The 26,166-nt window shown below is 37.7% G+C and overlaps 1 protein-coding gene across 1 annotated transcript in view; it reads right to left on the bottom strand.

The window, feature by feature from the left end:
* si:dkey-215k6.1 (transmembrane protein 132B) overlaps positions 1 to 26,166 on the bottom strand; it is a 286,321-nt gene that overhangs the window by 161,223 nt on the left and 98,932 nt on the right. The window contains exons 2-3 of the mRNA XM_024275630.2: positions 10,761 to 11,179; positions 8,205 to 8,782 (exon numbers count right to left, since the gene is read on the bottom strand). Coding sequence (XP_024131398.1) covers positions 8,205 to 8,782; positions 10,761 to 11,179 — 997 coding nt within the window. The remainder of the gene's footprint in view (positions 1 to 8,204; positions 8,783 to 10,760; positions 11,180 to 26,166) is intronic.

Raw genomic sequence — 26,166 nt, 5'->3', positions numbered from 1 at the left:
CATTGTGTGGAGCATGTTTTGGAACCCGTTTCTTGATAAAAAAAAAATAAAATATGGACGCAAACAAGTACAACACAGAGTGGGAGAAAATAAAAAGGTTTAAAAACAACGAAAGAGAGAGAGACTTCCTGTTGAATAATCTGCAACTCAGACACATATGCTAACATGAGTACCAATTATCCTCTCATCACTAATTATCTTACTAATGAGGTGACCAAACAATGATAATGCAGTTGAAGATGAGGTTTTTTTAATGAGGAAGATGCTGATCACTTTCATTCTGTCAACATTTACACTGAAAAAATGTCTAAAACTTCAACTAATCATAGATTTAAAGCATGAAATCTTAATATTGGGAGTTTTTGCAGTTATCCTATCATGCACTCAGTCTCATATTCATGTACTGATGACATCAAATCAACTTTTACAATGATTGTAGCTCAAAGTGCTTCACATTAAAAACATTTTCAATTTTAAGAGCCAAGGAGCAAGACAAAAATTATATAAAAAGAAATTGGTAAAATAAAAATCACGTACTACGAATAATAATAATAAAGGATAAAATGAGACACCAATGATATGTGAGGAGAAAATATGAATGGAAATAGATCCATCAGGATGCATCATTTTTTTCCTTTGAAGTTATAATGTTAAAGATAATAATGAGAGATGCTTCAATGAACTTGTGCCTTGGAATTGGATTTTGGCATGTTTCAGGCCTCACTGATGTATGGACTGATAACTTTTCATTGTTCATTTGAGAAAAAAAATGTGATTTGTAAAAAAAACAAAACAAAAAAAAAAACACTATGACCATTTTTTATTCTATTTTCAAAGCATTCCAAGTGATATCCTAAATATAATTATGTCAATTTTAGCTTAAATCAAAAAGCCAGTGTTATTTTTTACTACAGTTTCTGCAGTAGATCATTAGAAAATTGCCTCTGAGTTGTGGGCGTGACCATTGGTGCGAAGCAACTCCACCCCCTTTCCCATCCCTGTTGCTAGGAGACCTCTGCCTACATGCTCTGCCACTAGCTTACGGCTCCTCACACCCCCAAGCTAATATTATTGGTGCAACAAAGATGACGAGCAATACTGGAGCAGTTTTGAGCCAGATACCAGCTTAGACGAGGACAATGAAGACTCGCATGATCTAGTCATCTCCAAGTGGATGCATCTGAATGGAGCGAAGCAAGGAGCTTGTGGCCAACCCCCCGTATTTTTGACATCACTCTTTTCAAACAACACTTTTTGTCTACTCTGATATGCAACAATTTGAATAAATACATACTCAGAAATGCAAATTTAAATTGATTTAAATTAACGTTATCTATGTCCTTTATCAGAAAAGTTCCTCTATAACATGTTAAAACACAAAAAAACACAATTTTCAATTGGAGTGATTCATTAATGAAATATTTCTCATCTGTATTCTTCATAATATTCTCTTGTCTTTTGGTTGGCCCCATTTTGAGTTACAAATCTTCTGCCTCTATCCTCTTCCTTTTTCTCACGTCATCTTTCACTGCATCTATGAACCTCCTCTATGGCCTTCCTCTCATCCTTTTTCCTGGTATCCTTTGTTTCATTCATTCATTCATTCATTCATTCATTCATCTTCCTGTCCGTTTTTTCCCTTTCGGGGTCGGGGGGGTGCCGGAGCCTATCCCGGCTACTGAAGGGCGAAGGCGGGGTACACCCTGGACAGGTCGCCAGTCTGTCTCAGGGCCTCAATCACACACTCATTCACTCTCACAGTCACACCTAGGGGTAATTTAGAGTCACCAATCAACCTATGAAGCATGTTTTTGGACGGTGGGAGGAAGCCGGAGTCCCCGGTGAAAACCCACGCATGCACGGGGAGAACATGCAAACTCCACACAGAAAGGTCCCAGCCGGGATTCGAACTGGGGCCTTCTCGCTGTGAGGCACGAGCGCTAACCACTGCGCCACCGTGCATATATGTCCTGTCAGCCACTTCAGACTCCCACAGCTCCTCTCTGTGGTCTGCCAGAGACTGTAAGTCAGTTCATCCCCCAGTGCCGGTTCTGCTTACCAAAAGAGGCCCACTAGCCGACTGGTACTCGCCGTTTAGCGGCGTACTAGGAACTGGTACTCGACTTAAGCTGAGTACGAGGTGCATGGTGCAGCAGTAGGGCGGTCGACTCCTGATAGGAAGATTGCGGGTTCAGTTCCCGCCTTGCCAGCCTGTAAGTCGTAGTGTCCTTGGCCAAGACACTGAACCCCACATTGCCTCTGCTGGAAGGTTGGCGCCAGTGTTCGGCAGTGGAGCTACCATCAGTGTGTGAATGGGTGTGTAACTGTAGAGTTCACTTCTGACCTCAACCTAACTTCCACGTTTTTTTTTTTAAATTGTGTGACTCATTAACTTTCTCCTTTTTCTTAAAGATAGTCACCAGGACAACACTTCTTAGACATTCTCTCCAAGATCTTCATACACAGCCCCATCGGAAGTTCTATTGCCACCTTTCTTAAACACCTCCAAACCTCCACAGGTGTGCTGTCAGGACCATCTGCCTTTCTACTCTTCATTCTCTTCAATGTTTTCCTCACTTCATACTTGCTGATCTTTGCTGCTTCCCGCTCCACAACAGCCACCTCTTCTGCACTGTGCTTTCTAACACTTTCCTCATCCATCACACTTGTGGAGCCTGTCAACAAATTTCCATCTCTGCCCTTGATCAACCTAACCTGCTGCACATCCTTCCCATCTTTGTCTCTCTGCATCACCTGTACAGCTCTACCTCTCCGCCCTTTGTTTACAACCTGTCATACAAGTCCTCATACACCCTTTGTTTAGTCTTTGCCACCTCCACCTTCACCTTGTGCTGCATCTCCCTGTACTCCTGTCTGCTGTCTTCTAGTCTCTGTGTTTCACTTTTTCTCAGTTAACCTTTTGCTACTACCAAACTCCTGAACTTCTCCCTTCCACCACTAAGTTTCTTTATCTGCTTCCTTCATTCCAGATGGGAGACCAAGTATCTATATCCAAAACTCCTTGTTTTCCTTAGTTGCTGCTGTCCATTTATCTTGAAGCAGCTCCTGATCTCACAAAGCTTGTATTTACTCCTCTCCAAAGGCCAAAGACCACTCTTCCCTCTTCAACTTCCACTACTTGGTCATCTGCTCTACCCTCATCAACTTCTTCACCACTAGAGTCATCAAACGCACCACCATCCTCTTTCCTCAACCAGAACTGCAGTCCTGAACTCTTTCAGATTACAAAATCTCCACATGGTGTAACCATTTTTTTCTTATCTCTTCCTTCTTCAACTTCTACTTCTTGGTCATCTGCTCTACCCTCATCAACTTCCTAACCACCAGAGTCATCAAACGCACCACCATCCTCTTTCCTCAACTACAACTGCAGTTGATCTCTTTCAGATTACATCACCACAAGATGAAACTCATTTGTTTCCTATTTTATTCACTTTTATATGTTACCCTGTTCCTTATCTGGGAAAATATCTTCACTACTGCCAACTCCATTCTTTTAGCAAAGCCCACCACCATCTGTTCGTCTGGATTCTCCAGAACTTCAAACTTCCCACTCACTTCCTTGTCACCTCTGCTTCCTTCAACTATCTGCCTTAAGGTTATTGGGTAGAGGCAAGGGCCAGGATCAAGTCATGTTCTGATCACTACTCTCTCCTCTAGGGATCCCAGGAATTATCTCATCCGTCTCCCTCCGGAATGTCTCCTTCCTTTTTCTTTAAGGAACCACTGAGAACTTTCAGCATCACACCTCCAACTTCCAGCTTCAGACTCATCATCTTTCAGACACTCTGAAAGGAACATTTGGAGTGGTGTGTAGAATATCCTTGTGTTCTTGAGCTTTAATTGCAATTTACCATAATTTGTGTTTTGTTTTATTCAGAAAAGACAAAAAAGTGAATCAGACATCTTAAAAGCCAATTCAAAAACCAAGTATCTGTTAAAACTTCTGTCGCTTTTCTTTGCTGTTCATGTCCATCACATCCACAGACCTGGATTCAGCTAATTGCTATACCTGCTCCCACCTTTGCAGCTCAAATACAGCACTAGCTTTCAGTCTGCACTTGTTTGATGTCTGTCATATATCTCTGTTTGCAGGCCCTTGTGTGTTTGCTGTTTTGTTTTCCTTTAGTTACTCAGGATTTTAGTTTTATTACATCCCCTTGTAAATCCTGCATCAGCAGCACCTTTTGTTTGATTTTTTTATTTACCCAAAAGCCTTTCTTTGCTCAGACTTAATTTGTGATGACATAAGGTTTTACTGACAACAAAGCTACTGTATAGCACTGCACAAATTCAACAACGAGCAATGCATAAAGCAAACAGAGCTAAAAAATAAAGACGCACATCCTGCTACACTAATTTGTCATTTTTTTCAACTTGATGCTGTAGACAATTCATCTTGAGGCAACATTTCAAATTTTAAAAGTGTCATACCCACATGTCTCCTCGTGTAAAGTGACACGAAGAGATTAATCTTCCAAAATACGGTGTCCTCAGACTGAGTTAAACTCATAAATAATATTTACGGCATGAAATAAAAATTAATTCCATCTGTGACTACTCATCAAGCAGCCGGTCTTAAAATTCACTTAGGTTAAACATCTCCAAGCCGGTCCATGAAAGTGGCTTTTAAGATCTGACCTCGTTTGGTGAACGGCAACATGTCAATTACATACATTTACAGAAAACACTGAAGAGGCAGAAGATGTAAAGTTGTTTGAGAAACATATACATTTTCATGTTCTTTTTTTATTCATCAGAATGTTAGCTTTGTTTTTCTTTATGTTTTTACTATAGGCAGTCATTATTTTTGTTTTGCTGACTTTTTTGTGCATATTCCCTTAATTTTCTCCTCTTTGAACAGAATTTTCAGATGCTGTTCATCTCCTCCTGAAGGTTGTGATTCACAGTACTTGCGCTGGAAGTGGAGGTGGTGTAGACGGAGGCAAGAAGTGGTAGTTTAGGACGAACTCAGTGATTATCCAACCAGCGGTAGAGTGTCTGCCCTAAGACTAATAGGTTGTGTATTCAAATCTTTGACTCAGTATCAGAACAGGATTCAGTTGAGGTTCCAAACAAGTATTGGCTCCAAAAAGCCAAAATCACATAGGCCTTTATTGAGAGATAAACAGCTTTTACTCAGTCATTCTATTGTCAGAACAACCATTCTTGCTTTTATGCTTTTTTAAAACATGTTCTTGATAATCCGATTTTTTGTTCATATTTTTATTTTGTAATGCAAGTTATTCAAGTTTTAAATTGTCCAATCAGACTGAATTGACTTATTTTCATTGGAAGAGGAACTAAACCATTTTCTATGGGTGACGTCACACTCGCTCGGTCCAGTTCTCATAAAATCAGTGGTATACTCCAGCCAGGAAAAACCAGAGTATAAAAAGTTTCAGTAGTTTACAGAGACAGGGCAGCAAAGGACAAAATCTATAAACAGGTCCAAAATCCATCCAGCCAGACAGCGAGAAATATCCAAGATAAGTGTTAAAAAGTGACAGTAAATGGATACTTGCTGCATGCAAACTGACAAAGAGGGCTCTTGACCGTACATCAGTATGTGACAAATTGGGAATGAGAGCGTGTCTGTAGGTCCACAGTTTTAGCTGTTGGCAGTCTCAAGCCACAGTGACAGGAACATGTTTGGTGATGGGAATTACAAGCACAGTGATGGGCGATTCTGAATGGATGCCTGATCTAATTTAGCCAACGCAGGATCCTTTCCATCCTTTCTTTTTTTGGGAGCTGCCACAGAAATGCAAGCGAGGGAATCACTACGTTTCTTCGGTTTTATTTCTCGTTGGTTGTTTTTATTTTTTGACCAAAACGGCTATTTTTTCATTCCGTCTATCTGCCTGCTTCGTCCTCTCTTCGTGCCGCTCCATCTCCTCAGCAGTTTATCATAATCATATCCCCTCAGTGTAATGGAGCACACTTAAGGCTTATTATTTGGCACACACATAAAAACACACGCACACACACTCCTGCGCTCAAACAGGATCCACTTAAGCCTTATTACATGACTGACTGTGCTTTGAACATGGGAGATTATCCATTAGAGTGTATGCTTGCATAGAGGGCAGGAATCACAAACACATACTGACCAACACAAACAAACACACAAACTCATCTATTCCTCTTTATAACTTCAGCAGAAGAGACAAAATGTTTTTAAAAAAGCATTTCTATATCATGTGTAAAAAAAAGCTAAAAGACCAAAAATTAAATGAATATATAAGGAAGCAAGTTAAAACTAGAAAAACTCTTAATTTCTAAATAAGTACCACAACTGACTCTATAGTGAAGATTTACATATAAACAACGAAATCACAGCACAACATTCTCCTGGAAAGCAAATCAATGCTGCTCAAACTGTTCAGCATAAGTAATTGCAAAGTGAACGCATGTCAAGAGAATTAGATAAATAAAGCATCTTGTAGCAACGAAAAGGAAGAGTGAAGGAAAAACAGGAAGTAAAACTAGAGGAAAGTTTTCTGCTCTAATACTCTAAGACTACAGTACGTCAGAAGTCCCACCCTAATCCATAATTACTAAAAAAACAGTATAGTAAAGGACTATACAGTGCTCTAGATTTAAAAAGCAATTCAGACACCAGCATGCATGCTCACTACTTTTTTTTTTTTCAAATGGCGGATATGACGTCACCGATTTCATGAAGTGAAAATCAAATAAAAACGAACATTTTAAAACATTTTTTGATGAATTTACTGTGTTCTGATGATAAAAATGTGAGTAATTTCTTTAAAAAACTACATTTAAACATTTTTTCCTCTCAAAAGTTGTTAAAACGCAATGCATTGTGGTCTATATCAGGTGTTTTTTCGTAAAGACTTCTGGAACATTTCTAAGGGACTCAATTTTGGAACTGCAGATTTGGACAGCACCACAAAATGGCAAATGCACGATGTAGTGAGTAGTGAAGGAATTCAGACATAGCTAAAGAGTTTATTGTGTTCAAGTATGTTGCAGACAGGGAGACTAAATACCCAAGAGTCTTGTAAGTTCTATTCTAATTTTATTCTATTCCTCAATCATATTATGTCAGTGACAAAAATGTAATTATATTGTGAAATTAACTTCCTTTTATGGGAACAATATCATTGGACTTACATTTACATGTCCTTTAACATGCAATAACAGCAACAATTAAAACAAAGTCTTTATTTTTTGCTGCTATTAAAATGCTACAATCTATATTTTTTGAAGAACAAGTGATAATAATTAATAATGGTAATAATCATTTTTCAATTGATCTACTTTATTTATCTCAAAAGGAGAAATTCACCTAAATTTAGATTTAAATAATGTTTAAAAGTTAAGTTTTCTTTACAATAATTTAGGCAAAGAAGCACCAATTGAATGAAACAAATCCAGATGTTTATATTATATTTGACTCTCTATGATGACATCTACATGTTTGAAGAGATATAAATATGAAAAAATAGATCTAAGTATTTACTAAGATCAGGAATGAACTGCAGCTTTAATTTTGGCCGTATTGTTATTTGTTAGGTTTTTGGTTGTTCTTTTTTTCTAACTGTGGCATTAGATGATGGATTATATTAACACTGTAGCTCCATCATATTCAGTTCAACTATGTGTTAGTTTAAGTGATGGATTAGCATGAGAAAACAACAGTGAAGGGATGGTAAAATGTATGCACCTTAATCAGTAGTTCTAAACAAGTTAATAATATAAAAAACAAAATATAGTTAACATAAAAAGCCTCAGTTGGATAGAAAATTAAAGGCATTTATGCTGCCATATCCATTTACATATTTAGTATTACCATTCCTCCAAATAACACAGATGTAGTCGTTTTAAATCTCTCTTTTGCTCTCCGTCTCCTCAGTTTCTCCCAGTCCTCCCTTTTTTTTCTGTTTACTTTCCCCTTCGATCAGTCACGTTGAATATTCATGAAGTTGTAATTTGCACTGCCGGTTACTGAAAGGGGCTAAGCATACAAAAGTGACAGCCATCCACCTCAGGAGCAGCAGAGTCGGGAGAAAGAGAATGAGGAAGAAATTAATAAGGAGAAACGCTGGAACAAGAAAGGCCAGAGATGAAAGGAAATGAAGAATAGGACAAAAAAAAGGGGAAGACTGAACCAAACCCGAGGCTGACGGTCTCATGAAAAGCATTTGCTCTCCTACCTTAACGTAAACTGCTCCGTGTTTGAGTTCGTCTTCATGTGAATGCCAAATGCCACCGTTTTGCCAAGCCGAACTGGGCTGGGCGGAACCAGAACCTCCACATTTTCATCCAAGTGCAATCGTTGTCCTTTGGCAGAAACCGTACCCATGCTCATCTCCACAGAACCAGCTTTCTGCATGTCCTGAAGGCCTCCATCATCGAAGGTAGTCCACTGCCCCCCAAGACCTGCACCGAGCCCCAGAAGAGCCCCCGCACTGGAGATCGGAGCTTTCCATGGCTCACTGACAACGGAGGGACACTCTTGACGAGCCCCTTCCATGGGTATGATGGAGTAGTAAACATCCACTGGTGGAAGGGTGGCTTCAGGAGGTCTCTTTCTCACTTGTGTTGGTGTGAACCAGGCTGGGGGAATCTCCAGACGGACAACGCAGATGCCGGACGGTCCCATGAGGCGGCAGCCGGCTGAGGGGGCTTCTTCGCTTTTGTCACGGACAGCCAACGCTCTGACACAAGGGAGGAGGGATGGAGGCGGCAAGCTGGGGTCGTCCCAGCGCCGTCCAATCAGGTAAAACAGCACCTAACGGGAGGAAAAAATATGGAAACAAAAAGATTTTTGTATAGAAGTCAAAGGAGGAAGGTCTTCCAACTTTTTAACTAGAAAAGTTGCATCACCTGCGATAATGCTAGAGTGAATGTTTTTTTTACTGAAAGTAGTCGCTGAAGATGCCTCAACTTTTTGCGGAAAATGGTGACGCAATTTGCTTTAATTGTTGAATGGATTTGCCGAAAATGTAAAATGTATTTGCAAAATGTTAAATTTGCTAAGACACTAAAAATTTTGTTAAAGAATTGTGAAAGAGTGTTGAAGTTGACCCAAATTTCTGAAAAAAAAATGTAAGATTGCTTAAAAATCCCTTACACATCTAAATTTGGCAAAAATATTTAGTGTGTTGCTTAAATATCAGCTAATTTCCAAATTAGCCTGAAATATCCAAATGAGCTAGCAAAATGCTTATATAGCAGCTCAAAGCCAATTTTTTTGAAAATTACTATAAAGGATAAAAACATAGCCCATGAATATTTTTAAAGGCTTGTTGCTAGTCTACTTAAAAATACTAAATTTGAAGACTTTCTCATTAACTTCCTATGGGGCATACTTTGCTCGATATTTCAAAAAGTATAAAATGTATGAATACCAAAAGTACAACCATTAATGTTGTTTTTACGTTTTTTACATTACGTCTTTAGACACGTAAAAATTCAATTTCAGTAATCTTGATATCAAAACGTTCAGCTCGTTCGGGAAATTTAAGCTTGTACTTTTGGTATTATATATTATGGTTTTTAAGATTTTACGCAAGTTATGCGATTCTTTATCCCCATTATAAATGAATGGGAAATTTTTTAAATCCTTTAAAAACTTTTGAAACTTAAACAATCTTGTTATCAAAACATTCAGAAAGTTCAGAACATTCCTGGTGGTACTTTTGGTATTAAGATACTTTGCAATATTAAAAATTCACGCAATTTATGCAATTTTTTTTCTTCTTTTAAATTCTTAAAATACTTTGTGCTTTTTAACCCTTTAACACCTGAGGTATTGTCTGTGACGCTCAAACACAGAATCTATAACATATTGTAACTTTTCAACCGTTACCACGATCAACGTAATTCCAGCAGATTCTGAAGGAGAATAGCGGCCGTTTTACAGTAATTTAAGAACATTAACACCGGAGCTCAGGTGTTAAAGGGTTAAAATGTATCCAATATTGATATCAAAACGTTCAGGAAATTATAAAGTAGTTAAATTAAATTGGTTCAGCATTTTCAGTAGCAATCACACTCAGCAAAAAGGATTCACACTAACATTATCGCAGGCAATGCAATTTTTCAAGTTATTTCTGTAAAACTATTTTTTGAAGATAAATGTAAAAAAACATCTTTTAGGAAAAAAAAATCTATTTTTGATTAATCTAATGACTGGAGGGAAAGGTTTTGTTTCTAAGGTTGTGTGTTACAAAAATTGCTTAAATTTATCCGAATGGTATTTATTTTTAGCTCTTATCACATTTTAGAAAGAAATCACCAATGAAATATGACAATTTTTTTTTACTTAAATCACCTTTTTACTTAAATCTCCTGCTTTTGAGCATGACATTTAATTAATAAATTAGTCTATCACTGACGGATTTTATTTTTTAAAAAGCAAAGTAGAAAAAAAAAATCACAATTTAGGAGAGCAAAAGTTTTAATCTCGATAACAAGAGATTTCTTTGAAGCTACAACAGTGTATTTACAGTGTCTCATTAGTTAGTCTAATTACTGTGGGTAATTACTAAATAATTATGCTTACAGTGCTGAGAAACTATCATCTAACCCGATAGCTCATTAATTTTAATTTAGCTTTTTTTGTCCAACAATTCCATTTCTCAATTCAGTCTTTTTTATTACCAGCTGCAGTTAATTTGCCTAAATATGTGTAAATTAAATAACTATGTTAAAAAGTTAGGAGCACACAACATTTTCAATGTTTAAGTATTGAGATAACAAGCTACCTGTATCCACGGCCTCGCTGACCCCACTTTAGGCACCACGACTTGACCTTTGACCTTCCAGTTCAGCGTCACCTGGTTGGCGGAGGGCAGCAGATGTGGGGGAGGCCCCTGAAGGAGCTCCACCGGGATTGGCTGCTCGGTGCTCACGTTTCCGTAGCTGCAGTTGACTGTGGGCAGGGTCTGCGGCGCCGCGATGCCCGGCTCTAGCTGGTGGAGGAAGAATGGCTCGGTCCGTGACGACAGGCTGCTGTTTCGCATCACCTCCTGATTGGCTTCCCGCAGGAAGAAGGCGGAGTCAGCGCCACTCAGCTGACATTGGACTGGGAGGTAGGCGGGGAGAGAGGAGGAAAAGCGCGACGGCGAGGACTCCGGACCTCCGCTGAGTCCTCCTCCTGCTGCTCCTGATGTGCTGTTGGACACTATGGACACAAAGACACCAGCAGGAAAAAGGTGGATGGAGGGAAGAGATGGGAAAATGGAGACAGGGTGGAGAAAAGGGAAAACTTTCATTAGTTTCATTCAAATTCGTAGATTTATTTTGAATATTTTCCATAAAGTAGCCTTGCATTCAGGGTCACTGACCTGTGAAATCCACCTTAGTTGTATTCGCACACCAATAAACCAACACACCTAACATCTTTTTTATACAAATTCACACACACATTACTACCCACTGACAGAGCGGGAAAATAAACATGGTGTTTGTTCACACTCTCTCCACATGCAGAAACATTAGCTCACAGGTTTTTACAAATGATCAGCTCGGCGTAGCAGTTACATTATTGCATAAGCATGTGCTCAAAGCGCATTACATCTGCGTGCTTCAAAAAGGAAATGCTGCCTTTTGGCAGTTTATTTTAGTATGCTTACAATTGCTTTTTGTTAATTATGACATTCTAGAAACACTAGAAGTTTGACACTGCAGATTCTGGGCCAGTGGTTCAGTGGCTTGCCTCACAGCAAGAAAGCCCTGGTTTGAATCCTAGGCGCTCCATGTTCCTACCACAGTCCAAAAGCTTAAAAGTATAACTGGTGAACCTAATTCCTCCTTTAGGTGTGGATGTGAGTGAGGTTGTCCGTCTCTGTGCGGGCCAGTAACAGAGGGGAAAACTGTCCAGAAAGGGAAATCCTAAAAGGATCTCAATGGGTTTAGAAAATGGATGGATGGAATAGCGCCACTTTTGATGTCCTATCCTATTTTCAAAATGAACTTCTGAGTTCAAATAATGTGCCTTAATGGAGTTTAAAGAACTAATCTTGATCTTCCATCATCCATCCATAAATATTCTTTCAGCTCATCTGGGACCAGGTCACAGGGGCAGCAATAGAAGCAAAGAAGCCCCAAATCTCCTCTATGCTTCCTCTTCCTCCAGCTCCTACGACAGAATCCCATGGCGTTCCCAGAGACATGGTCTCTCCAGTCCAGAGTATCCTGGGTTTTTCCCAAGGGTCTCTATCCAGTGGGACATGCCTGTCACGCTTCCCCAGGGAGGAGTCCAAGCAGCATCCGGACCAGATGGCCGAGCCCCCTCAGCTGCTTCCTTCCTCTTAATGTTGGGGAGCAGTGGCGCTACTTCGAGCTCTCTTCGGGTGAACGAGGTTCTACCCTCACATCTCTAAGGGAGCAGCCAGCCGCCCAGCACAAGAAACTGATTTTGGGACCTCATTCTTTCGGTCAGTACATAGAATGTTGTTATCATGCTCTGACATTCTCTTGTGAACACCAGAATACTTAAGGTCCTCCCCCTGGACCTGAACTCTTCATCCACCAAAGAGGAACCTTCCTCTGGTCAAGAACCATGGTCTCTACCTTGGCGGAGCTAATTTACATCCCAACTGCAAACAACCCAATGCACAGTATCCGTTAGTCATGTAGGACACTATTCAATTTGAGCTAAATGTTCACTAGAACTGCAATCAATTGAAACAAGCTTTTTGTAGAATTTACTAAGACTATTATGTCCACCATTTGTGTAAATGACATTAGACTCCATGAATATCCATTTGGAATCACAATACAATCCCTCATATTATGAAGCATATACTAATGCAAGCTTTGCTGCACTTGATTAATACGTGAGCTTCCTTTAAGGTTACCAGACAAAAAGATTCTCTCCAAAAGCCGCCAGAAACAAAGAAAGCACAGATACAGTAGAGAGTCTGCGTAGAAAAGACGAGGGAGTGTTCCCGAGTCCCAGGGAAGTGGAGTGTGAAAATATAATGAGAATGGGACAGCATGGTGCTGTCTGGGGCAAGTAATACTGAGGCGACTTAAAAAAAAATAATAATAATAATGAAAAAAAAAGAAAATCAGCAGAGAAATGAAGTGATACCTCAGTGTAAAATGAATAAGCAGTCTAGTTTGAATGTGGTGTATGGACACAAAGGGAAGTTTGTGGAGGAAAACCAGCAGAGGCAACAAAACATGACGAGAGAGCAACAGAATAAAGAAGAAATACCTTTAAAAAATAAATAAAAAATACTCTCAAATTAGGAAAAAGAGTTACCGACTGTTCACGATAGTTGCATACCGCAGACATATACTTGTCCAAAACTTTCCGACAGTAACCGTAAGACCATATAGGTACACAAGAAGCCAAAATCTCGTTGACTTCGATTGAGTTATCACTCAGTCCTTCTATTTGCCAGCATAACCCAGCTTGCTACCTTTTTTCTTTTACATTTTTTTACGAATCTTCTTTTTTCTTGATTTTTTTTTTCTTTATTGAGTTTTTCAAGTTATAAACTGACCAATCAGATGCCTGGAGAAAAGTATGATGTACCTGCTGGCTCCCAAAGTCCAACATTGGATTGTTAGATTTTGTATAACTGGCTTTCAAGTAGTTGGTATGTGGACTTCCAACAAGCTGATTGGCCAGAGAGCTTGCCTAAAAGAAGGAGTACTCAGACCGACTTGCACCGATCACTTCTCACTGACCTCTTCTGCCAGAGTCCATATCATGAAAAAATGGCTACTGAGTTGACTTTATTCAGATCACTAGATCACATTCTCAGATACAACCAATAACTAGTCCACAAAAATCAGCTACAAAAGTAAGTTTATTGTCTAACAGTTAAAAGCAAAACAAAATAAAAGTATTTCCACAGTGTGTTTACTTTAAAACTTAGGAAATAAAAGGTGTGTGTGTGTGATGGGGGTTATGTCAAACACATCACAAACAACCAACAACCAGCAATATTGGTGAAATGATCGATGTAATTTGTTTTATAATTCAGGATTTGGACGATTGAATTAATTGGTTTAATTGAAGAAATTTTAACATAATTTATCTCATGGGGAAAAATCTCTGTTATTGTTTTATTTCAAGCATTAAAAATGAGAGAAAATGCCATTCATCAATGAATAAACAAACAAACATACAAATATACATTGATATAACAAACCTATTTAGAATAAAAATTCATTAATTAATTGGAAAATAATTGATAAAAGATTTTGGCATTGAAATGACTCCTAATTACATAAAAAACATTGAATCAACTAAATATAATGATTGCCAAATAAAGTTTGGTCAAATGAGTGAAACATTAGAAACATATGGATCTCATTCAAGTGCTCTCCTGAAACATAGTTTAAGCTCCTGATAATTAGCATTTCATTCAAGCCCCATTTGTTGCACAGAATAAATCATTTTGGCGCAACTTCCATGCTAATGTAAATGACGACCATCAGATGAAACCACGTGGTGAAAACAAAGTGGAGGACTCCTCATCAACTGTTGGATGGACTTCTCCAGTTCCCGTGTCAAATGGTTATTGGGCAAGATACTGAACCCCATATTGCCCACCCCCCACGTGAGTGTCACTTCAGATAAGACCGTGTGTGTTAAATGAATGCAACATCCTTTTGGGGCCTACATGGGTGTTTGTCCACAGGAGTCTTCTGCAGCATATGTCCCAGCCCCAGATTGGGACCTGGAGCAGCTGACACACATGCACATGCATGTACACATGCACACACACATGCACAGCCTGGCCAGCAAAAGCTGACCCTCACATTGACTTGCTGACGTCGTAAACATTAGGGACAGCTTTAAAAAAAAAAAATAAATCCAGTAAATGCTACTAAAAACAGAATAATAGTGGAAAACAAAAGCAAACAGAAAATGGCACAAACCACATTTCTTTAGTAAAAATGATGTTTATTCTAAAGAAAACAATCTGCTGTAAATGACAAATCCCAGCTCGATAGGAGGCACTATATGACAAGCCAGCCTGGCCCTCAGTCACACTTATACTACTGTGCTTTTGGACACCATTAAAGCTGGCATGGCCCAGATTCCCTGGCATTATTACTTTGGCAACCATAAAACACAACAGGAGTCCATACCCGCTGCGTCCTGCTGCGCTGTGCGTCTGTGTGGACTTCTGAGCAGTCTAGCGTACATCATTGTGCTCAGATGAACACGTGCACGCGCCGCGCCACTTTTTTTGTGTGCATGTAGAGGGGTGCAAAGGCAACCAAAGCTAAACATTCAGATTTTTTTTTTATTTGTTAGACAGGAACAAAGCCAGATGTATAAAGATTTGACAAGGCCCATCTGTGATCTCCAATCCCCACGTAAAAAATGCCCATCCGGCTCTGTTCCCGAGTACAGACGCACGCGTGAAGCCAGTAATCAAAACACAGTGGAGCGTGTAGGATAAGAAGAAACAGAAAAGACAGTCAACAACAGCAGAGCCAGATGGGTGTGAACGAAAAGAAAAGATGGCAAGAAGTGATAATGGCATTAGTGCTTTTCTGTTATCGACATGGTATAATACAACTCAGATTGTTGTTTTAGAAAAAATGTAGGGGGTTAATTCAGGATCAGTAAATGACAAAAAAAGACTGAAAATTTGAAAAACAGAATTGAAGCTGAAAATATTTTTGAAAAATAAAAAACAAGACATTGTAGATTTGAAAGAAAAAAAATAGAAAAAAGGAAAACTTTAGATAAAACTTGGAAATTTGAACAATAAATTGTAAAATTTAAAAAAAAGAAAACTTGACTTAAAAAAACTATAAATGTAAAATTACCAATTGAAAAATAGTGTATCTATTAGTAACAGCTGCTGTTTTGAATTTTCAAATTTTTATTTTTTATTTTTTTGCTTTTCTGAATCTTAACTTATTTCTCTGTTCTCAATTTCAATTTAGATTTTTGAGTTTTCGCTGACGAGCTGATCCAAATTTTGCATCGAGGTGGGGCTTTGAGCTGATTGGCCACCAGGACATGTTTTCTTTTGAAATGACAGAGGACTCCTCACTACACATTTTCTACACTTTTCTCAGACATGCATAAATATTTTTCACTTTTCTCTCCTTTTTTGTTCTTACTGTTCAAACTTTCATGGAAAATAAGTCCAGATTTAGAATGAAAATAAGGATCTAATTACGATAAAGATTTATGCAACGCTGTCAATCTGCACGTGTCCCGTCTGCGTAGAAAACGGGACAGATGAAAATTAATTGTTAAGATCAATGGCAAAGTCTGGCTGAAAAAAAATCACCAAATAACGAGACCACAAAAGCTGCACCCCAATATTAGCGAGGGCAAACTGGACAGTAGTGATACTGCTCTCCATAAGTTTGATCGGAGTAGATGACACAGGCGGTGAAATAAACAGACAATGTTCTGCAGCAGAAAACAAGTCACATCACCGTCACCTTAGGAAACATATCCTGGTAGCCAATGAGCTCAAAGCCCCGCCCCCATGTAAAATTAGGATCACCTCGGCAACGAAAAGTAGAAATCAGATTTGAAGCTGAAAACAGAAATGAAAGCAAACAGGGAAAAACAAAAAAAATATACCGGTAGTTTTTTTAATTGGTAACAGTTTAAGTTTTTTGTTTCTTCTTCAAGTTTGAATTTTTTTTTTTCAAATTTTCAAAATTTCTTTCAAATTTCCAATATTATTTTTATCAAATGTTCAATTTTTTTCTTCAAATTTTCAATAATTACTCCAAGTTTTCCATATTTATTTTCAAGTTTAAAACTGCTTTCAAATTGTCCTTCTTTTCTTTAAAATTCCTGTTTTTCAAATGTTCAATGTTGTTTTTAATTCACTTTAAGCTACATGTGTCAAAGCCGAGGCCCAGGGGCCGGATCCGGCCCTCCGGGTTATTATGTCCGGCCCTCCCAATCATTTTATTTCATTGTAATTAAGGGCCTGATGTTATCTTGCGCTTATTCCCAACTTGCATAATTTTGAGAAAATATATGTTTATGGAGAGTAAAATATTGAAAGTTATTTAAGGTTTAAATTGTTTTATTCTGGAATAATATTTCTGCCTGTTTTTATGTATAGTTGTGTTTTTAAAAATGTAGTTTTAGTATGTTCAATAAATGTTTATTTTGTTCGGCCCGCGACCTAAGTAGTGTTTTGGATTTTGGCCCCTTGTGTGATTGATTTTGCTTTAAGCTGATCCTGATAAAAATGTCCCTGTAAGAGTTGTTTTTTCAAACATGTGACTTCATGTGACTGAAGTGTGTGTTTCCATCATGAGATCGCACATGTTAGTAAAACAGCTCAATATATTTAAAATAGTGCACAAATCTTTCACGTATCGACTTTTTTTTGTGGGTGTGTTAACTAATATTTATTTGATGTTATCGCTTACGAAAAAAAAAAAAAACTAAATCAATTAAATGTCTTGTGATTCTGAGAAGGGTTTGATGAGAGGCAGCAAAATATTCGACTGCTTTTGACTCATTCAACACTGGAAAATCCATCACAGGAAAATTTTCAGAGAAAAATGAACACTATTGATCACGCAGATGGCACGCTATCAAAGAGGGAGAAGAAGAGTGGGAGGAGGAGGAGGAGGTAGGGAAAGAGGGAAAAGTTGCAGACGTTTCAGAGAGACAGAGATGGTGTGAGTTATGGAGGAACAAAAGGGAAAGACGGTGAGAAGACATAACAGGGTGAAAGAGGATGAAGGGGATGAAAGAGGGATGAGGTTTCTATTTCAGAGCGGCACATTCATCACAAGCAAGGAGTTTATTTTGGTTTTCTTCCTTTTCTTCCCTGCTCTCACACTTTCCCTCCTGCTGTCTATCTCTCCGCCGTCCTGTACAGTCTCCAGTATTGATCAAGCTGCATTTTTCTATTTTATCTAAAAAAGTCAATTAGCTAAATGCCCGGGTGGTATCTCACTGAGGCTAAAATGGGTTCTGGAGTTAACTTCAGTGTTCCGTCACTACAGGTGAGAAACAAGCATAAACATTTGAAATTTACTCCTTTAGAGATACCCGAGATAAAACAAAAACACCACAAATCAAATAAATAAACCAGTGAAAAAATGACTTTACAAGGACTTAGATTTTGATGGACTTTTAACAGCAACACCTGTCATCAGTAACATTTTTGGATTATTTATTTAACAAAGAAGTAAAAAAAAAAAAAAAGTGAGATTCACCAAAGGTTATTTAACAGTTTGACATAACTGTTATACACACAAAGTTATCTATGATTTTAGTTACTTGAAACATATTTCTGCCTGGCCTGAATTTTTGACCTAAATGTGGCGCCAAAGTCATCCGTCTTTTATGTTATTGTGGAGGGCTGTGTTCCTGCTTTCCCTTATAGCGTTACTTTACTGCTTTGTGTTTTCAAGAACTCGTCCAAAAAAAAAAAAAAAGCATCAACACTAATAAAACTGTACTTGAGTTTAGATAGTTTCTTGCAAACCAACGACATATGTCTGACCCAGGAGGTAAAGTAAAGTAAGAGTCATCCTACCTGCTCTATAAATTTCATGATGTAGAAATTGAAGGTATAGGAAAATCAAAACGACACCTTTTAAAATGTATAATAATTTTCCCCACAATCGTTTTTAATAGAAGGTAAAGTAAAAAAAAAAAAGTTTAAAGTTTTGGGACACCATACTAAACGTCCCATTACTGGGTGAGCTGATACTTTTGGTCATATAGTGCATGTTTATGACTTATAAACATAGACACATCTTCAAGTCAAAAAGACAAACATCCCAATATCAGCAAGACTCACACTGCTCTGAAACACTTAGCTCTATTTAAAATAATCCTCGATGTGGACTTTGGGAGCAGTGAAGACAATTCTTTTGTTGTGGAATCAGAGTTCATCTTCTCAGATTCCTCCTATGATGATGATATGCCAGTAAATGGATTTGCAGCCAGAACTTCCTCTCCACATGATACCTATACATAAGTAGACTAATAAACTATTAATTGTTGAAGAAGAGAATGATGAAAAGCCTTCATCTGTAAAAAGACAATTTTCCCAATTCAAAAAAGGCAATCAGCATGTTGAAGAGAGCCAGTGGTGCCACAAAACACAGACACACTGGAGAAAAGTCTTTCTTGTAGGCCAGGACTGCCTGGTCCTAAAAAACCTGTTTTTCTTAGGTATGTGGAGGGAGGAGGGAGAAGAACTGTGTGCTGTCGTACAACCTAGATCAAATTTGCAATTTGAAGGTCATTAAATGCATCAAAAAGGAATCAAATCAAATCAAAACTTTCACCTGCATTGAACAGTTTTGAGGTAAAAATAAAATTTAAAAGTAAAAACAAATATTTCATGTGGACTATTCCTGAGCGGGATTCGAACCCACGACCTTCTGAATATGAGTCCGCAGCCATAACCACTTGACCGTCTAGTGGCGGAATCTGGAATGTATGTCAAACTTAAATTTAAACATGACATTCTGCGATTGCGAAATCAGGAAGTCATTGTTGATGGTTTAAAAGCATCAAAAATGGATCAGTGCGAGTCTGAGGTTTGTCACTTCAGCCATCGCTGCAAGTTTTTGGGTTGTCAGCGTTTGTGGAAGGTCATAGAGGAGAGCAACTGAGACTTATTCGTCTACCTCCGGGGGTGGAGCCTACCATTGTTGTGCGTGTGGTAAGTGTATCCCTAAGTATTTGTAAGGCTAATAAAAATTGCATGCTCTTTTGAAGTAGGGGTGATGCTGTCGTACGCCGCTCTTACGCCACCCTCTAGTCAGCAGTAAGGTTTGCGCACTGGTCTTTGCATGTGCAGATGCTACATGTTGTACAAGTGTTATCCATAACCTGTTGGTCACAGAAGCAAGAAGACAAGAAATAATAACCTGATCATTCAGAGGAGGTTTGTGGTCGGATGACGGTGGGAATGAATGACTTGCTCGTTCCTACACTGCGGGTGTCTGCGTCTGACGCTGAAGAAACTCAATAATGGATTTGAGGTTGGTCGACATTCTCCTCTCAATCACAGAGTAAAGCCAGTAGTCCAGGACTACTTATTTAGTTTCTTCTAGTCCAAGGGTCTTCTCATCCATCTCATCAAGCTTCAGATCAGTCCATGAATAGCTAAAACATATTACATAACGTCCGTTTACCCTCTACAGTCCATGAGTTTGAATACAATCGTTGAACTTCTCTTGTAGGACACACCAAGTTTAGTTGCATCAAAGGGTTTTGTGTAATTCCCACAGATGCCTTTAGCTGACAGTTGAAGTTGAGTGTACTCGTGTCACCCGTCTCTCCTTCGCCATTATAACTTGTCCAACTGTGAAAATGTTTCCCTTGTCCGTAATCAATACTGACCTCTCAACAGTTTTCTTGTAACTTTTCCCTGACTTTTTATCCAGTTTGAACCACCCAGTAAAGGAAGGATGAAATGGAGGGACGAGGACTTAGGAAATTGTGGTTTTTGTAAGTGTGATTTATGAGTGTGTGTGCATGCATGTGTGCAGGGGTCAATCCTCCTGCTTTCTTTGTGTATGTGTGCTGTGGCAGGGAAAAGCAGGGAAGTGTGAAGAGCAATTTCACATGGTCACCCTGCAACTGAGAGACAGAGGCACATAAAAGAGAGAGCTCTCAGAGAAGATGTCAAACCGCACAGAGGAAAATAGAGGGGCACCATGCAAGAAAGACTCCACTCACTAAGACTTTCACAGACACACACAGAATTCATTCAGCTGGATGATGGAAATAATCTGCAGAGAAATGCCAAAAATGTTCAGCTTTCTATCTCTGTGTACCCACAAAACCCTCCCCAATTTATGGATAAGATACATAACATTGAACGTCATTAGGTCTTAAAAAATAATTACACAATATTGCTCAAAGTACCACTCCAGTCATCTTCTGATCTATGTTCAAAGCGGTGGTTTTTTAAATATACATTTTTAGTTTTTAGCCAAAATCAAAAAATCTGTTATATTTCAGGGACATAGTTTCTGCAGAGTTGCACTAGTTCATTAGAACTTCACCACTGATTTGAGGGTGGGACCACTGGCATGGAGTAAGCCTGCCCTCACTTTCCTTAAACCATCTGTTTACACACTCTCCCGCTAGCTTACAGCTCCTCAAATCCCCAACTTAACATTAGCGGTGCAACAAAAATGGCGACCAATATTGGAGCTATCGAACTTCACAGTTTTGATCCAGACTTTAAAAAAAATACTCAAACATGTCAATTTGAGCTTTATTTTCTTCATTCATGCCCTCTATCATCAGAAAAATTCCACAAGAACATATTAAAAACACTAGAAACACCATTTTCATATGAGTGGGTCTTTAAATGCACTTGAAATAAAATTTCACTGACCTGGTTGTTAAATAAAAGAGAATTATGTTCATTTTACTTTAAATTTAACTGATTAAAAAAAGAAAATGATTTAAAACAATTATTCTCGGATGTTTGTTTCTTTGCTGAAACAGATTAAGTGAGAAATCACTGAACATCCTTCAACTTGCATTTTTAAGCCCCGTACATGGTTTTCAATAAGAGCATTGAACAATAGGGGATCTGAAGAATACCCTGTGTGTGAGCAAAGCCAGGATCTCCTGGATGTGAATATAAGAGAGGGATAAATCCACTGGGCCTTAGTGCCATTCAATTCTATCCTTCAGTGACCCACAGCCACTCAACCAACTTGTAAAAGCTGCTTATAAAGGGCTAAAGGACTTGCAGCCTCAACTGATTTAATGGAGCAAGTAAAAGAAAATAAGCAACTAAAAGGAAAGAAAGAGAAAAAGGATAGAGTAAGAGGAAAGAAATGATGGAACTAAAGATGTGGGATGGTGGTAATGAGGAGAAGAGAAAATAAGTTTGAAAGACAAAAGAAAAGAAAGGAGCTAAACTGAAGGACAAGCGAGAAAAATATATATGACAAGAGGTTCTCCTAGAGGGCAAGGAAGGGGAGTTAGTGGGACGCGAAAGATGAGTGCTGAGAGCTAACGAGAGGAGAAAAGGACAAGAGTTAATCAAGAAAAAGAGGGAAACAAGGAAAGAAGAGTGGGAGAAAAAACTGCAGTTGAAAGCTAAAGGAGCAGACGAGGAAATCTAAGCACAGAACTGAAGGAGGTAACGAGAACAAGAGTAGAAAATGTTGCAATTTTTTTGTTTTGTTTCTTAGAATACAAAGAAATCTAAGGTCAAAGTGGCCATACAGTCAACAGTATGTAGTCTGGGTTGAAGTCTCCAGAAGATTTCTGTCCACATTACTATTCATGCAGATCATAAGAAATAATAAAAAATAAAAATGTTATCTAAAGAAATGATTCAACATTTTCAACAAAGTGCATTTAGGTGTTAGGTAAAAAAAATAAATAAATAAATAATTGAAACAGTTAAAATTTCATCCCAATTTATTTGCTTTTATGTGCTTGAAACTTAATTTAAAATTATGACTTATGTATCTCCTTAAATGTTGCTACATTAGCAAACAATTAAAATTCAGCAAAATCTGAATCATCAAAATGCTTTAAAAAGATGGAACATTAAAAAGGATAAAGATCGTCAAAATCATGTCATCTAATATTTTTTCTAGATATTTATACACATTGCTCAGCTGCTCAGAAAAAGAAACACAAATTAGCTTTGAATTAAATATCAGCGATGTTACATCCTTTTGCCATGCCACAGTTTAGCATTGACCGTGTAATTACGGTTTATTGATTTCTGTTTGGACAAATTGCCACAGCAGCTTAGAGCTCTTGTAATAAGGCTATAACTCAGGATAAAAAAGAAAAAAAATACAGAAATGTTGTCTAAATGTGTGTTTTTCAAAAATAGATCCCTTTCTATTTTCGTTCCCAATTACCTACGCTCTTTGTTAATACGTTATGACAACACAGCATTTTAGGTAAAGGGGATATACAAATTCTGTTAGATGTATTTACATTGGATTTGTACAGAGTAAGATGTGTTTTTAAATATGTTTTATATTATAATGGTAAAAAATGCTTTCATTAGGAGCATATATGCAGGTGAGAAAGTGTCGCTTAAACAAATTAGTGTGGTGAGTTTTCTGAAGTGGAGCCACTTTAAATGGTTATTGAAAATAAAAGATGTGTATATAAATGAGTCACCCAGTCAGATTATAGACATAACTTTACAAAATTAAAGCTGATAGCTTTAAAAAAGTGATGGGGTGTTACTTTTTTGTTGTTGTTTTTTTTCTTTTTTTTTTTTATACCTATTTTCTAAATAAAAAAGCTTAAAGAATAAAGAATCAATAAAATAACAAATAAACTCCAAATTAGCCTAAAAAATTGAAAAATGTCCAATTTAGCCAAAATAGCTAGCATATTGTCAAATTAATCACAAAAATGCCAATTTAACCCCCCTTCAAAAAAAACAAAAAACTGTATTTACCAAATTAGTCAAAAAATCTAGCATGCAGCTAAAATTTCAGCTAAACTACAAAATAGCAAAAAACTCAAGTAGATGTCAAAAATGCAGAAAAGGCTAGCATCCTGCCTAAGTATTAGCTAAATGCCACATTGGAAAAATGTCTTAATTTAGTCAAAACAGCTCGCATGTTGGAAAACCAATTGCAAAATACTAAATTCCCCTTTGAAACCCCTTTATTTACAAATATTTGCCAATAAATGTTTGCATGTAGCTAAAGCTTTTGTTTTACTCCATAATAGCCACAAAAAAATCCTAGTAGATGCCAAAACAGCCACACACACAAAAAAAAAGCTGGCAATGTGCTTAACTACTAGGGAAATGCAAAATTAGCTTAACAATGGGAACATTTCTAATTTAGCCAAAAAGCTAGCATGTGGTCAAGCTAATTGCAAAATGCCAAAATTAGCCTAAAAGCCCCTGTATTTACAAAATTAGCCAAAGAAACTAGCATGTAGCTAAATCTTTGCTAAACTCCAAAGGTGCTAAAACAGCTGAAAAGCTAATGTGTTGCATAACTATTACCTAAATACCAAATAAGCTTAAAAAACTGAAAGCAAAAAAAAAAAAAATAAAAAAAAAAAAATCGAATTTAGCCAAAACAGCTAGTTTGTTGCTATAAGCTAAATCCCAAATTAGTTTAAAAAAGACCTTAGTAGATGTAAAAATGATCTAAATGAGATGGCATAATGCCAATATATAACCTAACAGACAAAGTAGTTTAAGACTGAAAACGTTTAAAAATGAGCCCAAAAGGCTAGAATGATGCTACCATAAAGGCATATTGCTAATTTAATCCAATAAACTCGTACAAACTAACTTGGATTGTTTCTGAATGTCATTGAGCATTGTTATAGATCCAAATAATATCCGTTATGAAAGAACCTTTTTCATTGATGGATTAAAAAATGTAAGTGAAACTAATTTGTTTCCACTGAGCAGTAATATACGGTATACGGTCTGGTATTTTGAGTGTTTCCATTATAAAACAGACCAGGCCATCCCATTTTCAGAACCCCGTTAGTTGTAGTTTCATAGAAACACAGAACAGACTAGTTAGTGCATAGCTACTCTTGAAACCTGTTGATTAGCAGAAGGTTATAACGACAAAAGAAAGTGCCAAGAACGCAGCAGGGTTCCTCGTTGCCACCTGTGATCTTCTTTCAACATTAAATGATACGTGTAGATGAACAAAACCAAGCAGAAAAAACTGAGCTCCTGGATAGCTTCCATTGATATCGTTAGCTTCACCACTTTGAGTAGAAGCGCTCACATATCTCCTTTACCATTTTAAACCGGACTGTATCGTAACGCTGAGTGGAAACTGGCTTAAATGTATTAGTTTGAGAGGAACAAGGACACCAGATTGACCTCTGTTTGATTTTCTGGCCAATTCTGGCAGAATTATTATATTTCTTTCAACAATGCTAAAGAAAAGCCAATTTAAAAAAGTTTTTTAATTATTTCAAACACTGCTATCTACATCTAGAAACTGGTAAATTGTCAAAAATGTGGTTCAGACCAAATTAAAAATAAATACATAAATAAGAGCTGTAACGCAGCTTTTGTGTGCCATTTTCCGGCTTTTAATGTTCAAGTCTGGAGGAAATGCAGTGTGAAATGGCTCACACGTTTTTACTACGGCAGGTTTTTGTAATCCCCCTCTAATCTGTTTGGAACTCTAATCTGGTTAGGATAATCTCATTAATGTTCCGCAGTTAATCAACATAATCTGATACGAGTAATCTTCTGACAAATAGAAGGAGGATATTTGACACACACCTCTTCCTGTGTCTCGTTTACCTCCTTCTCTGTAGATTCAGACTTTGTTGAGACGTTCTGGAGGCTCCTTCTGTTTGCCGTCAATAGTTTACCATTCAGGGTCTGTCTTAAAGCCACTTGAACGTAATTAAACCTGACAAGAGGAAGTATTTTTGTCACTTCCTCTCAAACCCACAATCAAACCCATTTAAATCCCTGCATCTTAAAACTGTGACGTTCTTGATTTCGGGTGAAAAGCTGTGAGGGTAATTGTGACCTTGTTGAACTCTTGCCATTTTGTAAGCATGTGTGTGCTGGGAGGGTGTCAGGTTGTGTTAATATTAGAGGTAACATCCACACAAATCTAGGGCAACAGTTGTTATGAAATCCATCAATTCCCTTCATTGGTTGTCCTTTAAACTCCTTCAATTTTCAGAAATTCATCCTAAATTCTGCAGAAACTATTAAAAAAAACGAAATAAAGACTTTTATTTCTCTGCTCTCTTTGTTTATACTTTCCAATCTTAAGATTTTGCACACACATTTGCAAGTGCACACTTCAGACTTAATCATTTCTTCCTTAAGGTCATCTATTAAACACGCAGCTGTGTGCCTGCCATCCCATAATGTGTGATGTGAAATTTAGAAAGGTGTGAATATCCCCCAGCAAGTCACATGGTCATCATGTTTGCACACAATTTCCTCAAATATGTTTAGTGAAAAAGCATTAGTCATATTTATTTTTTACTAATAACGCAGCTGTAAATTAATCTTCAAAAGGAAAATGTTTATATCAGTGATCCTGTGGAAAACAAAGGAAACAGGATGGGTACTACGGTTCGCTGAGATGCACACAAATCCTCCATCGCTGACGCCACCAAAAAATTACTGCAGTATTTCAAGACACTATAATGAGGTTATAAAATGCCTGGTGTTATTCAGGACATATTCACAATCTGCTATCTGAATTGCACAGAAGAAA

This window comes from Oryzias melastigma, linkage group LG9 (genome assembly GCF_002922805.2).
Source record: "Oryzias melastigma strain HK-1 linkage group LG9, ASM292280v2, whole genome shotgun sequence".
Classification (NCBI taxonomy): Eukaryota; Metazoa; Chordata; class Actinopteri; order Beloniformes; family Adrianichthyidae; genus Oryzias; species Oryzias melastigma.
Note: the sequence above shows the minus strand (reverse complement) of the source record. Positions and strands in the feature narration are given on the sequence as shown.